A 14,794-nucleotide genomic window follows, 5' to 3' on the forward strand; every position below is an offset into this window, starting at 1 on the left:
CTCTCTCTTTTTCTCTTTCTTTCCCTCCCTCCCTCCCTCCCTCTCTCTCTCTCTTTTTTTTTTTTTGACAGAGTTTCGCTCTTTTTGCCCAGGCTGGAGTGCAATGGCACAATCCCGACTCACCGCAACCTGCGCCTCCTGGGTTCAAGTGATTCTCCTGCCTCAGCCTCCTGAGTAGCTGGGATTATAGGCATGCGCCACTATGCCTGGCTAATTTTGTATTTTTAGTAGACATGGAGTTTCTCTATGTTGGTAGGCTGGTCTTGAACTCCCAACCTCAGGTGATCCGCCCCCCTCGGCCTCCGAAAGTGCTGGGATTACAGGCATGAGCCACCGCACCCGACCTTCTTTTTCTTTTTTTTTTTTTTTTGAGACAGAGTCTCACTCTGTTGTCCAGGCTGGAGTGCAGTGGTGTGATCGGCTCACTGCAGCCTCTGCCTCCCAGGTTCAAGTTATTCTCATGCCTCAGCCACCTGACTAGCTGGGATTACAGACACATGCCACCATGCCCCACTGATTTTTGCGTTTTTAGTAGAGATGGCATTTTGCCATGTTTCCCAGGCTGGTCCCAAATTCCTGGCCTCAAGTGATCCACCCGCCTTGGCCTCCCAAACTGCTGGGATTACAGATGTGAGCCACTGAGCCCAGCCATTTCTTTATTCAGACTGTACAGCTGCCACTCTGATACTGGGGACTAAGCAATCTTAGACTGAGTGTTAAAAATTTTAGTATTGGCCGGGCGCGGTGGCTCACGCCTGTAATCCTAGCACTTTGGGAGGCCGAGGCGGGCGGATCACAGGGTCAGGAGATGGAGACCATCCTGGCTAACATGGTAAAATCCTGTCTCTACTAAAAATACAAAAAAATTAGCCAGGCGTGGTGGCGTGCGCCTGTAGTCCCAGCTGCTGGGGAGGCTGAAGCAGGAGAATGGTGTGAACCTGGGAGGCAGAGCTTGCAGTGAGCCAAGATCATGCCACTGCACTCCAGCCTGGGTGACAAAGCAAGACTCCGTCTCAAAAAAAAAAAAAAAGAATTTTAGTATTGCTAGTCATAATTCTTTGACTTTTCCTCCTATTTTCCCACCTCTTTTAGGTGGAGGTTCCAGTTTACTAAATTGAAACATTTCTTCTGAGAGGATCTGTTCCCTGGATCTACTTAAAAAGCTCAGGGTTAAATGAGAAGGACCTAACCCTTCTCATATAGCCCACCAAGGCTTGTATCAAGAACATTAGATTACTTCCATGGTCGCTTTTAATTCTGACAGTCCATGAAATGGTCATAAGGTATGGGTTGATAAGGACATGGTTCTCTAGTATTATAGTTCACCCTAATATGTTTTAAATTCTCATTTCTAAGGTTAAGTACTAACCAATCTGCTAATTTCCTCTTGTCTATCTGGTGCAGATCTTGCTGTTGCCTTGATCATAGTGGAAGTCTGATTGTCTGTTAGCTTCTTGATACATCGTTGCCCTGCCACAATATTACAGACCTACAAATGGAAAAAAGTTTTGTACTACATGTATATATCTTTTTTTTTTTAGCTCTTACTTAGTGCCAATTACATGTAAATAAAAATTTAAAATCAACTTCATTAAACCACTTATTTTCAATATGTTAAGTAAAAAAGTAGTAAACAAGACAGCTCTACAGTAATTAAGTATAATTAAGTAAAATGTACACCAGATGAAGACTGAAAGAAGTATAGTATACCAAAATGTTAACAGTGGTTACATTAGAGTGGTAGGATTATGGATGACCTTGTTTCGTGTTATTTCATTACAGAAAATTTAGAATAAATTAAAACTTAAAAACAGTTCATATTCCAAAATAAATGTTCTGTATGAGGTAAGTTATCGGCCATAAAAGACCCCAAGAATCATGAACAACAGGGTATTAATTAGCAGTGTGAAGGCATTACTTCTAGTGGCAGGTAGGTGTGTTTCTGCTCCTGCCCGACTTGCAGACAGGGAAGGTGCGGGTACTTCAGCTGAAGAGTATACTTTTCTCTGAAATACTGCGCTACTGTTCTCTCCACAGTTTGGCCGTTTTCTAACTGTAAAGGAAAGCTGAGGAAAAAAAAGTACACATGAACAATTCTTGCCCATTATGAGCCAGAAAAACTCCCAACCCCACTAACTAGAGCAAGCTGCCTCACACCATCGCTGCTCTGACAAACTTTTCTTACGTTTGATGACTGGCAGGCCTCCTTGTTACATTACAAACACGGTATTTCCGTCTCATTGTTCCACAATGAGTCACTTCAACCTTCAAACCTGTTCCCAACAAGAAAAATGGAGGTTACAGAACTGTCACATGTAAAATATTTATACTTATAAAGCCCGTTCATTACCATAGAAACTCAATTCTGAACAGACAAAAAATTCTGTGATACAGGCAAGATGATATAAACACCAGATTTTACATATAACATTGCTAATAATGGTCACAGTCATGACAGACCTAATGGCAAAATTTTTCCTTACCCCATCAAGCTCTACACATTAAAAAATCAAATCATAAAATTTGCAAAGCCCATAGATCAAGGGCCAAAATCTTCCATTAATAAAAAATCCTGTTTATAATAAATTCAGGTATTTATGCTGGGAGAGGGAAGGAGGAATGAAAGAGGAGATCCAATAATTCTCAAGGTATTCCATAATTTCAAATTATGTGATATTTACCTAGCCCAGTCATCACATACTGCTTGAAGATCAGAATTTTGTAAAGCTCAAGAAAGAAGCCCTTTAAAGATTTATAAAGCAGGAGAAAAAAATTCCAGGCATTTTTAACAGAAGCAAAGTGACACTTTTACAGAAGTATAATATAGTGACACAGCTCTTTTCCAATACTATTAAAAATCAAATGTAACCAAAATAATTCCTAAAGTAGGTGATCCCTACCCTCTTATGGAGTCAAGATCCCTTTGAGAATCTGATGTAAGCAATAAACTCTCAGCAAAATGCACATATACATAATTTAGCACATGATTTTAGGAGTTCTTGGATCCCTGCCGTCCATCTGTGGACTCTAGGGGTTCAAGGATCCCAGGCCTGCTCTAGAATGTGAAGAAATGGGCTTTAAGCCGTTGGCTGAAGTTCTTCGAGATGAATTTTCTGAAGCAGTGCTGTCAAAGAGAATTTTCTTGAGGTGATGGAATGTTCTACATTTATGCTAATATGGTAATCACTAATAACATGTTACTAAGCATAAGAAATGTAGCTGGTGTACCTAAGAAACTGAAAATTTAATTTTATTTAGATTTTTTTTTTTTAGTTTTTCGCTCTTGTTGCCCAGGTCAGAGTGCAATGATGCGATCTTGGCTCACTGCAACCTCTGTCTCCAGGGTTAATGTGATTCTCCTGCCTCAGCCTCCCAAGTAGCTGGGATTACAGTACCCGCCACTACGCCCAGTTAATTTTTATATTTTTAGTAGAGATGGGGTTTCGCCATGTTGGCCAGGCTGGTCTTGAACTCCAGACCTCAGGTGAACCACCCACCTTGGCCTCCCAAAGTGTTGAGATTACAGGCGTGAGCCACCACACCCAGCCTTTATTTTAATTAATTTAAATTTAAGTAGCTACATGTGGTTAGTGCAGTCTTAGCCTAGAGAAGAGTTAACAGGTACACAGAGGTCACAGATAAGCAACTCCTTTCTAAAGTTTGGCCTAGACTCCAAGGGATAAAGTCCAAAATGGGGTAGATGGAGAACAACTTTTAGTTCCCTGATAATACTTATGGTTATTACTCTTTGTCATATTTCTCTTTCATATTTGTGATTCCTATACTGCAGTGATTCTTAGCCAGAGGGCAATCTGTCCCCCAGGGGACATTTGGCAATGTCTGGAGACAAACTGATAGGCATGACTAGAGATGCTACTGCTTTCTATTGAGTAGAGGCCAGGGATAGTATGAAATATCCTGTAATGCAGAGAACAGCCCTACAGATAATTCCCAACAAAGAATTATCCAGCCCAAAATGTCAATGCTGCTAAGGCTGAGAATGCCTGCTATGGTAAAATTTATTTTCTTACCTAACTGCTACCTGCAATTAGGTAAGAAAATTAGTACCAAACACAAAGCTCAATCATATAAATGATATTTTCTTCTGATAGATCAGAACAAATTAAGATGTTAAATGGACACGGTATCCATCCCTGTACCAGATTGGTATGGGTTTGTTTTTCTTTGGAAGTGCTCCTCCTTGAATCAGTGAGTAGTAATTTTTCATTACAACTACCTTTATAAGACAAAAATGTCAGATCAACTAGAGAATTACTATGTCTTTATATTATAAAGGAGACTAGAAAATAAAATACTATCAAAGGAGGATCTTAAAAGAAGGAAATACTAGTAACATGAAGAAACAAGACGTAAAAATATTATGTTCAGGGGAGAACACAATAGAAAAGTCTAAAACAAATTTCTGTTATTTGCACCACTTAGCAATTTATTTTCAACTCTTCCCCTTGAATTAAAAAAATATTAATAAGGTTCTCCAAGCCTATAAAGCTTTTACTAAAAATAAGTTGGCACATATATAGATATCTATATATGGTACTTATACATTTTCCCAGTATTTCTGCTGTTTAACTATCATGAGTTACTGGATAAAGAAACCACTCCAAAGTTATTATTAAATATTTAGGTACAAGTTCAACTGGAAAAAGATGAATATACTAAGAAAATCTATTCTTTATTGCACACTTTGTGTCATTATTTAACAGCTAGCATCAAATTCTTCATACCAGCTAAAAAACCCATAGATACAGGAGAGAACACAAAACTCTTATTCTCTTGGGTTACTGTAGTAGGAATACATGATGTACTTTAAAGAGCCTTCTTTAAAAAAAAAAAAAAAAAAGCCCTATTTTACTTGGAATGAAGAAAAAAATAATCAGTTTGTCAATTGGATCCAACCCAGATTTTTCCACCCCCAAACTAGGATCATAAGTACCTAAGAATTAGACCAAAATCTAGGTGCTAGCAAAAAGTTGAAATTTTTAAAAAGTGGACTAGATAATTCTCTGCCCAGGTCCCTCCCCAAACCCTCCATCCAACCAAAAAAACACTTTTGGCTTTAATAAATATTTAACCTATAAACTTGGCTTTACCTTCACTATAACATCAACTTTATTATGCTTTCTAGTCATTTTTTCAGTCATTTCTTTGGGCCCCTGAGCAGTTGAAGTTAAGATCGAGTCCATGCTCTTCGGGCAGCAGTTGAATCCTTGTTCTGTACATCTTGTATTTTCTGTGATAGAGTGGTGATATGAGTTGATTGCATAGTTACCGCAAAATAATGTAAGTGACTTCATGATATCAGAGGTGGTAACTAAGCAGCAACTCCACTGGAAACCATGGCATTTAGATGATCACATATTAATGGTAGGTAATGCACTAACCTCCTGACAATGCTAGCTGTGCAGTTAATACAGATCATGAAAGGACAATGGTATGGTTGCAAAACAGTTACATAAACAGTTTCTTACTTTGGCATTTAAATAACTTGAGATAAATGGATGCTTATTTTCAAAGCAGGGTGGATCTTCCTTTTAATATTTTATTACAATGACTATCTCTCTCTTGGTTACTGAATGGTGAAGAATGAATTATTACTGGAGCAAGCAGAATGTATTAAACTACTCTAATTGATTTGGGGGAACTGAAAGATGTTCAGTGAACAAACTTAAATGCTTCATTCAAACCACAAGCTGAAAATTATCTGCAATAAATAGGTAAAATCTTAAAAACAACATAATTATTTCTGGCTATTTAAGATCTAACAATATAAATAGAATTTATCCTATTCATTCTGATTAGAGAGTATCAGACTAAATACATATAAAATACAGATTTCAGAACACTATAAAAATTATTTTTATTTTTATTTTTGGGCAGCCACATAGAGATGAATTTATCTGAGTTAAATGTACATATGATGCAACAGCACTGTACAAATTTTAGTTACTAAGTATAATAGATAAGATCAACAGTCAACTCTATAACTTATATTAAATAACTATAATTCTAGAACAACACATGAAACAGGCTAGCCCCACATTTATACGCTTTTAAAGGACTAAAATAAATAACTATCATTTCAGAAAAATAAGGAAGTCATTATATTAGAATATGTTCTAGTTCTATAATTCTAGTTATAAAATATAACAAATATTTTTGGAGTGAGCTTCCTACTTTTAACAGTATTACTAAAGCATTTTCCCATGAGACATTCTTATCCCTTCAGCTAGTAAGGGAAAGTATTAACAAAAAATTAGCTGGTAGTGATACTAACTCCATTACTTGGCATTTCTTTCAAATACCACCTAAGATGTTATAGTAAGGAATTTAATGTAATATTTTATTTTATAATTGATGTATAGTTTCACTGGTTATGTTACATAGATTTTAATTATATAAGAAAACATTTTAATAAAAGGTTGTTATATCCATGCATTTTATAGTTAAGTTGTGCTAAATGCTAATTAATTCACCTTTTATCTCTTTGGTGAATTTTACCCGATGAGAATCAGTCAGAGGTCTTGGTTGCTCATCAATATTATGAATATCAAGAACTTCACACATGAACTGAATTACAGGTTGTGCTTTGTAGAAGGCAGTGGCAGAAACTAAGAAGAAAAACACAAACAATACAAATTAATGTTTCCCTAAAAAATTCAGAAACTTCATCTTAGGCTCCAGGATAACTATCTATAGGGTCAAAATGATCCTTTATGCACATTTATGTACATACAAATTTCCAAAATTAAGCAGTTTTAATTTGACCTCTGAGGCACAAATACAAAATGGCCAAATACTACAGTTTTTATAATCTATCTCTTTCATCGTAAGTAACTGATTCATTCCATTCTCTATAGAGAAGTGTTCTGGGTGAGACAAGGCTTATAAGAGACAAAGAAGGCTGGAGCCCCGTGGCAGATGAGATGGTTAGGTATTATTTCTTTTTTTCTTTTTTTAATAGAAACAAGGTCTCACTATATTGCTCAGGCTGGTTTCCAACTCCTGAGCTCAAGCGATCCTCCCGCCTCAGCCTCCCAAAGTGGTAGGATTATAGGTGTTAGCCACCACGCCTGGCCAGTATTATTTCTTAAACAAGGCTTTCTATGCCACCCTAGACTATCTATTCTAAAGAGAGTTTTCCCTGTCTTGTAATGATTTGAAAAAACAGTGGTATTAGTCATTGGTGCTAAATCTAAGCTATAAATATACATATATATATGTATATATATATATATTTTTTTTTTGAGACAGACTTTCACTCTTGTTTCCCAGTCTAGAGTGCAATGGCACAATCTTGGCTCACTGCAATCTCCGCCTCCTGGGTTCAAGCGATTCTCCTGCCTCAGCCTCTCAAGTAGCTGGGACTACAGGCATGCACCACCACGTCCGACCAATTTAGCACTTCTAGTAGAGACGGGGTTTCTCCATGTTGGTCAGGCTGGTCTTGAACTCCTGACCTCAGGTGATCCGCCTGCCTCAGCCTCCCAAAGTGCTGGGATTACAGGCATGAGCCACTGTGCTCAGTCTACAGATAGTAATATTTAGGGTTATCTGTCCAATATTATTGAGCAGTGGGTGGTTTTTTAACAGTCAACCAGTATGATTTCTTAACCATGGGTTTTGGAACTGGAAGAGTTTCACCAATGGTTAGCAGATCACCATCACTCATTTCTCAGATACATACTTATTAATGGCTATTATGTGTTATATAGGCACTGGGGATACAACAAAAAGTAAAACCATAAGACAGTAAGTTGCATGTTATCATGTCATTTTTCTACTCCAAAAAAAAAAAAAAACATGCCCACTGTCTGTTCAGCTAAGTGTAAACTTTATTTATCTATTTATCTATTTATTTATTTTTTAGACGGAGTCTCACTCTGTCATCCAGGCTGGAGTGCAATGGCGTGATCTCGGCTCACTGCAACCTCCCCCTCCCAGGTTCAAGCAATTCTCCTGCCTCAGCCTCCTGAGTAGCTGGGACTACAGGTGCCCACCACCACACCCGGCTAATTTTTGTATTTTTAGTAGAGACAAGGTTTTACCACGTTGGCCAGGCTGGATGGCTCATGCCTGTAATCCCAGCACTTTGTGAGGCCGAGGCGGGAGGATCACGAGGTCAGGAGTGTAAACTTTTTATGTGGGGATCTTTCTTTTGCTTTCCTTGGTTTAGCATTAAATGTCCTCCATAAAATGTTCCTTACCTCTGGGAGGATATTTTCAAAGCTTTAACAGTAGTTATCTCTGGATAAATGTGGGTGGTGAGGCTACTGTGGGTATTTTATTTTCTTCAAAATATTTTTGGCCGGGCACGGTGGCTCACACCTGTAATCCCAGCACTTTGGGAGGCCGAGGCGGGTGGACTGCCTGAGCTCAGGAGTTCAAAACCGCCTGGGCAACATGGTGAAACCCCATCTCTACTGAAAATACAAAAAAATTAGCCAGGCATGGTGGCATGTGCCTGTAATCCCAGCTACTCAGGAGGCTGAGGCATGAGAATCGCTTGAACTTGGGAGGCCGAGGTTGCAGTGAGCCGAGATCATGCCACTGCACTCCAGCCTGGGTGACAGAGTGAGATTCTGTCTCAAAAAAAAAAAAATTATCTTGGCTGGGTACAGTGGCTCACAAGTGTAATCCCAGCAGTTTGGGAGCCCAAGGTGCATTGATCACTTGAAATTAGGAGTTCAAGATCAGCCTGGCCAACATGGTGAAACCCCATCTCTACTAAAAAATACAAAAATTAGCTGTGTGTGGTGGCGCATGCCTGTAATCCCAGCTACTCAGAAGGCTAAGGCCAGAGAATCGCTTGAACCCATGAGGCGAAGGTTGCAGTGAGCCGAGATTGCGCCACTACACTCCAGCCTGGGTGACAGAGCAAGACATTTCGTCTCAAAAAAAATTTTTTTTAAATATATTTTTTACTATGAAAAAACATTTTTATCTTTATAACTTCATTTTTTGGTACTGAGTGCATACTGTTTTTTACTTCTTCATTACACAAATAATACATGAATAAAGTTTCATCATAAAAACTCAAACAATACAGAGATATACAAAGTAAAGACCCTCTCCAGTCTGAACCTCCTCGCTCCAAATAGCTCTAATAAGTAACCACTGTTAGTACTTAGGTATGTATACATCCTCTCCTTTTAATATGCACTTAGATTTGTCAGAAAGGTGATTAAAAAAACAAAAATACTAATTTACAAAGATAAAAATGTAGGAATAACTTTTTAGATGAAATCAGATGATAAATGTTCTATGACTCATTTTATCATGATTTTAAAAATTAACAATACATCTTAGAGATCTTTTCATGTCAGTACACCCTTTAATTGCTGCACACTATGTTACAGTATGGGTGCATGATAATTAAGTAAATAGGTACTCCCTTCCCCTCTTAATAAAAAAGAACACAAATGGTAAAACATTAGAAACACTATACTGTGCCTTGTATGTACTAATATGAAACTATATCATTCCTTCTCATAGCTGCAAGATATCCCACTGTATGAATGTACTTCATGTCCCCTGAGGGAGAGTTATGGGTTGTTTTTTACTATTACAAACAATATTCCAATGAATGTTCCTGTGCACGTGTGTGTGTTTGTGTACGTATGTGTATGTATTTATTTTTTTGGTATACATCCATGAGTACTTATTTTTTATTTTTATTTATTTATTCATTTATTTTTGAGACAGAGTCTCCCTCTGTCACCCAGGCTGGAGTGTGGTGGTGTGATCTCGGCTCACTGCAACCTCTGCCTCCCAGGTTCAGACAATTCTCGTGCCTCAGCCTTCCAAGAGCTGGAATTACAGGCACGTGCCACCACACCCGGCTAATTTTTTTATTTTTAGTGGAGACGGGGTTTCACCGTGTTGGCCAGGCTGGTCTCAAATTCCTGGCCTCAACTGATCCACCCGCCTCGGCCTCCCAAAGTGCTGGGATTACAGGCGTGAGCCACCGCGCCTGGCCCATGAGTATTTCTGTGGAAAAGATAAGAGAAATCAATATTCACTTCTAAACTTCCATCCAAATAAACTTTAGAAACATTTCCAGTTTCTAACTAATTAAAAAAAAAAAAGAGACTGTTAAGATTGTAACAGTATTCTGGGTATCTTACTCAAATCCATAATAGTTTTAAATATATATATATATATTATATTCTTCTACTGAAAAATGTTGGAATATTATTGTGCACAAAAAGGAAGGCTGACAGGATACATATCAAATTTAAGTTATATGTTTATAATGTTTAAGTTCTTAAGCACATATTGATCTGGGTTAATTTTTAAAAAGTAAATGAAAGATAAATAGAAAGTGAATAATATGCTTATTTTGCCTTTCTTTTAATCCTACAGGTAAAATTTATTCACTGGATTGCTATAACACCAGCCTTCACAACTAATATTTCAGATACCACAAAGTTGTAATTACTTGTAACTACTAAACAAACATGCTAGAGTTATTTCTCTTGTTTAATCCTCTTCTACTATTTTTCCCTGTTTATTCCACTACACTCTGAATCATTTTACTATTGACCATCTTCTCTACAGGAAGGTGGGCATTTGAGGTAAAAATTAAATTTAGTAATAAAAAACTCATAAAGAATGGGTTGAAATCAGCAAATATAGTTTTGAATTAGGAATATGTTTCAATGATCAAATGTTTGCTTTTCTGTCCCTTGGATGAATTCTTAATATTTAATAAACCTACATATATATGTAGTTTATTCCTTCCTTCCCTTTCACAAATTAGCTAATTATTACTGAAAAATGTTTACATTTAACATTTTAAAAATCTATCAATAAAATATACTACATTAACATGTTACAGGAAATAAGCATATAATCATTTCCATAGATGGCAGTCCCCAAAAAGCAAGCATTTGATAAAATTCAGCATTGAAGCAAATACTCTTATTGTACCAGGACGAGAAGGGAACTTCCCTAATCTGGTAAAAGTTATTTACCAAAACTCTATGGTATTACAACCTGGCAGATACATAAAAAAGAAAAAAAAAAAACTCCATGGTAAATTCAACTTCATTTTATAGGAAGTTCTAGCTAGCATAGCAAAGCAAATTAGGAGAATAAAAAGTTAAAAGGTTGGAAAGAGAGAAACAAAATTATTACTCTTCACAACATTAATTGTGTGCATAGAAAACCCAATAAAAATCTATGGACAAATTACAGAATTAATAATTCAGCAATGTTACTAGATTTAAGGTCTACATATAAAAATAAATTATATTCTTATACACTAGCAACCTACTTAAAATGTAATTTAAACATATACCACTTATGATCACAACAAAAAACATAAGGCATTTGAGATGAAATCTAAACAAAAGGTGTATAAGACCTATGGAAGTAATAAGTATCTCTTTTATTGAAAGATACTATAGGAGATCAAATAAACGGAGTTATAATACACCCTATTCATGTAAATTATCCCCAAATTAATCTTCAATCGTAATTTCAGTCAAAATATCAACAGGATGTAATCCTCTCTCCCCCTGGAACTTAAGATACTATAATTAACATGAAAGCACAATGAAACAAGAATAGCCACAACAAGTCTTTATTTTTTTTAGATGGAGTCTTGCTCTGTTGGCCAGGCTGCTGGAGTGCAGTGGGGTAATCTCGGCTAACTGCAACCTCTGTCTCCTGGGTTCAAACTATTCTCCTGCCTCAGCCTCCCGAGTAGCTGGGATTACAGGCATGTGCCACCACGCTCAGCTAATTTTTTTGTATTTTTAGTAGAGACGGAGTTCACCATGTTGGCCAGGCTGGTCTCAAACTCCTGACCTCAGGTGATCCACCTGCTTTGGCCTCCCAAAGTGCTGGGATTACAGGCATGAGCCACCGTGCCCAGCCAACAATTCTTAAGAATAAGGTCTGCTCTAGCATTCATCAAGATTTGTTATAATCCTATTCAAATAAAGAGACTGTGGGGCTAGACACACAGAACAGGCTTGAAAGCCTACCTCATACTATATACATAAACAAATTCCTATTCAGAGAACTAAATATGAAAAGGAAAACTAACATTTATTGAAAAATGTAGAATATCTTTATGGTCTTAAAGGTAAGGAAGAATTTCTTCAGCACAATACAAAAACTATAAACCATGAAAACTATAAGAAAAAAGACACCATAAATAAAGAAATAAAGCTAAAGATTGATAGAGGATATAAACAATATGTTTAACAAATGCTTAGTATCTAGAATATGTATAGAGTTCCTACAAATCAAAATAAAACAATAAAAAGTGGCAAAGGACATGAGCAAACATTTCATAGAAGACAAAGAGAAATATATACTAAAACAATATCAACCTACCATTTTATACCAATCAAGATTGAAAAAACTTTAAGGGTAACAAGCTGAAAATAAGCCAATGGAAGAATGAAAGCTCTCAGACTGTAGGAATATAAACTGATAAAGTCACTTAGGAAAGGAAGTGGAATATATAATAAATTGGAAGCTGTATATAATTTTCAACCCAGCACTTCTGTTACAGTGGAATATATACTCTAGAGAAATTCCCTGTCTCCAAAAGAAGACATGAATAAGAATGCTCATATCCTTATTGTAGCATTATTTGTAAGAGTAAAAAGAATGGAAACAACCTAAATATGTGTCAACATATTTGGATATTTTGTATTATAAACTGGATTGATAAATTGTACTATACTCATATAATTAAAATTAATGAGCAGCCACTAGAATTCAGATAAATAAAACAGAAAGAATGGAGGGGAGTTTAGGGGAAAATGTATCTAGATAACTATAACTAGGGAAAAGAAATTTACCAAAATAGACTAATGTTCAAAATATCAGTGGAATAATATTTCAATTCATAAACATAGTATATCTCTGAATGTATTAAGGTCATTTAAATTCTACTAAGGTTTTATAATATACTCTAAAACTCATATATCTTTTATTAGATTTATTTATAATTGACAAACAAATTTCTGTTTCTTACTTTGGGAGGCCGAGGCGGGTGGATCACCTGAGGTCAGGAGTTCGAGACCAGCCTGGCCAACATGGTGAAACCCTGTCTCTACTAAAAACACAAAAATTAGCTGGGCGTGGTGGCAGGCGCGTATAATCCTGGATACTCGGGAGGCTGAGGCAGGAGAATTACTTGAACACAGGAGGAGGAGGTTGCATTGAGCCGAGATCACGCCACTGCACTCCAGCCTGGGCAACAGATGGAGACTACGTCTCAAATAAACCCCAGAGAATACAGATGCTCCTTGACTTAAAACGGGATTACATCCTAATAAACACATCATAATTTGAAAATATCGTTAAGGCGAAAATGCTTTTAATACATCTAAACTACTCAACACAATAGGTAGCTTGGCCTACCTTAAATGTGCTCAGAACACTTATATGAGCCTACGGTTGGACAAAATCATCTGGCAACACAGTACACTGTACCCTTGTGATCACATGGCTGACTAGGAGCTGTGGTTTGCTGCTGCTGCACAACATTTTGAGAGAATATTGTACTATAAATACAATTTCTACTGAAGACATACTACTTTTGCACCATCATAAAGTTGAAAAATCGGAAGTCAAACCATTCTAAGTTGAGGACTGGGTTTAACTTTAAAATAAACTGCCAAACTATTTTTCTTTCTTTCTTTCTTTTTTTGCTGAGATGGAGTCTCACTTTGTCACCCAGGCTGGAGTGCAGTGGCATGATCTCAGTTCACTCCAACCTCCACCTCCCAGGTTCCAGCGATTCTCCCACCTCAGCCTCCCGAGTAGCTGGGATTACAGGCACATGTCACCACACCCGTCTAATTTTTTCTATTTTTAGTAGAGATAGGTTTTCACCATGTTGGCCAAGCTGGTCTTGAACTCCTGACCTCAAGCGATCTGCCTGTCTAGGCATCCCAAAGTGCTGAGATCACAGGCGAGAGCCACTGCGTCTGGCCGCCAAACTATTTTTCAAAGTACTTGTACCATTTTACACTCCTAAATTTCTAGTTGCTCCAAATCTTTGTCAACATTTGTTATTTTCAGTCTTTTAAATTTAGTCAATCTAGTACGTATGGGTGGTATCTCACTGTGGTTCTTTTTGAATTTCCTGAACGGCCAACGATGTTCTGCATCTTCTCAAGGGCTCACTGACCATTCACATATAATTTTTTTTTTTTTTTTTTTTTTGAGATGGAGTTTTGCTCGTCGCCCAGGCTGGAGTGCAACGGTGCAATCTTGGCTCACTGCAACCTCTGCTGCCTGGGTTCAAGCAATTCTCCTGCCTCAGCTTCCTGAGTAGCTGGGACTATAGGTGACCACCACAACACCTGCCTAATTTTTGTACTTTTAGTAGAGATGGGGTTTCGCCATGTTGGTTGGGCTGGTCTCGAACTCCTGACATCAGGTGATCTGCCCGCCTCGGCCTCCCAAAGTGCTGGGATTACAGGTGTGAGCCACTGTGCCCGACCACACATATTCTTTTGTGAAGTATGTGACTTTTACTACTACTTTTTTTCTATTTCTTACTGAGTTATGTACAATTTTCATATATTCTGGACCTAAGCGTTGTTCTGTTACGTTTTGCAAATGTGTTTTCTCAGCGGTAGCTTGTGTTTTCTTTTCTTTTTTTTTTTTTAAGAGTCAGAGTCTTGCTCTGTTGCCCTGGCAGAAGTACAGTGGTGATAATAATTACTGCAACCTCTAACTCCTGGGCTCAAGTAATCTTCTCACCTCACCCTCCTAAGAAGCTGGGAATAGAGGCATGCACCAC

General features: G+C 37.4%; 1 protein-coding gene across 10 annotated transcripts in view; it reads right to left on the reverse strand.

Annotated features, from left to right (window-relative positions):
• AGO3 (argonaute RISC catalytic component 3) overlaps positions 1–14,794 on the reverse strand; it is a 132,510-nt gene that overhangs the window by 52,251 nt on the left and 65,465 nt on the right. For 9 of the 10 annotated variants that reach the window (XM_054665731.2, XM_063782732.1, XM_016959123.4 and 6 more), the window contains 4 exons: positions 6,495–6,629; positions 2,186–2,273; positions 1,919–2,066; positions 1,370–1,489 (listed from right to left, as the gene is read on the reverse strand). In XM_054665731.2, the coding sequence (XP_054521706.1) occupies positions 1,370–1,489; positions 1,919–2,066; positions 2,186–2,273; positions 6,495–6,629 (491 nt within the window). The remainder of the gene's footprint in view (positions 1–1,369; positions 1,490–1,918; positions 2,067–2,185; positions 2,274–6,494; positions 6,630–14,794) is intronic. The other variant, XM_063782738.1, reaches the window with a different exon arrangement.

The sequence above is a fragment of the Pan troglodytes genome, chromosome 1 (genome assembly GCF_028858775.2).
Source record: "Pan troglodytes isolate AG18354 chromosome 1, NHGRI_mPanTro3-v2.0_pri, whole genome shotgun sequence".
Classification (NCBI taxonomy): Eukaryota; Metazoa; Chordata; class Mammalia; order Primates; family Hominidae; genus Pan; species Pan troglodytes.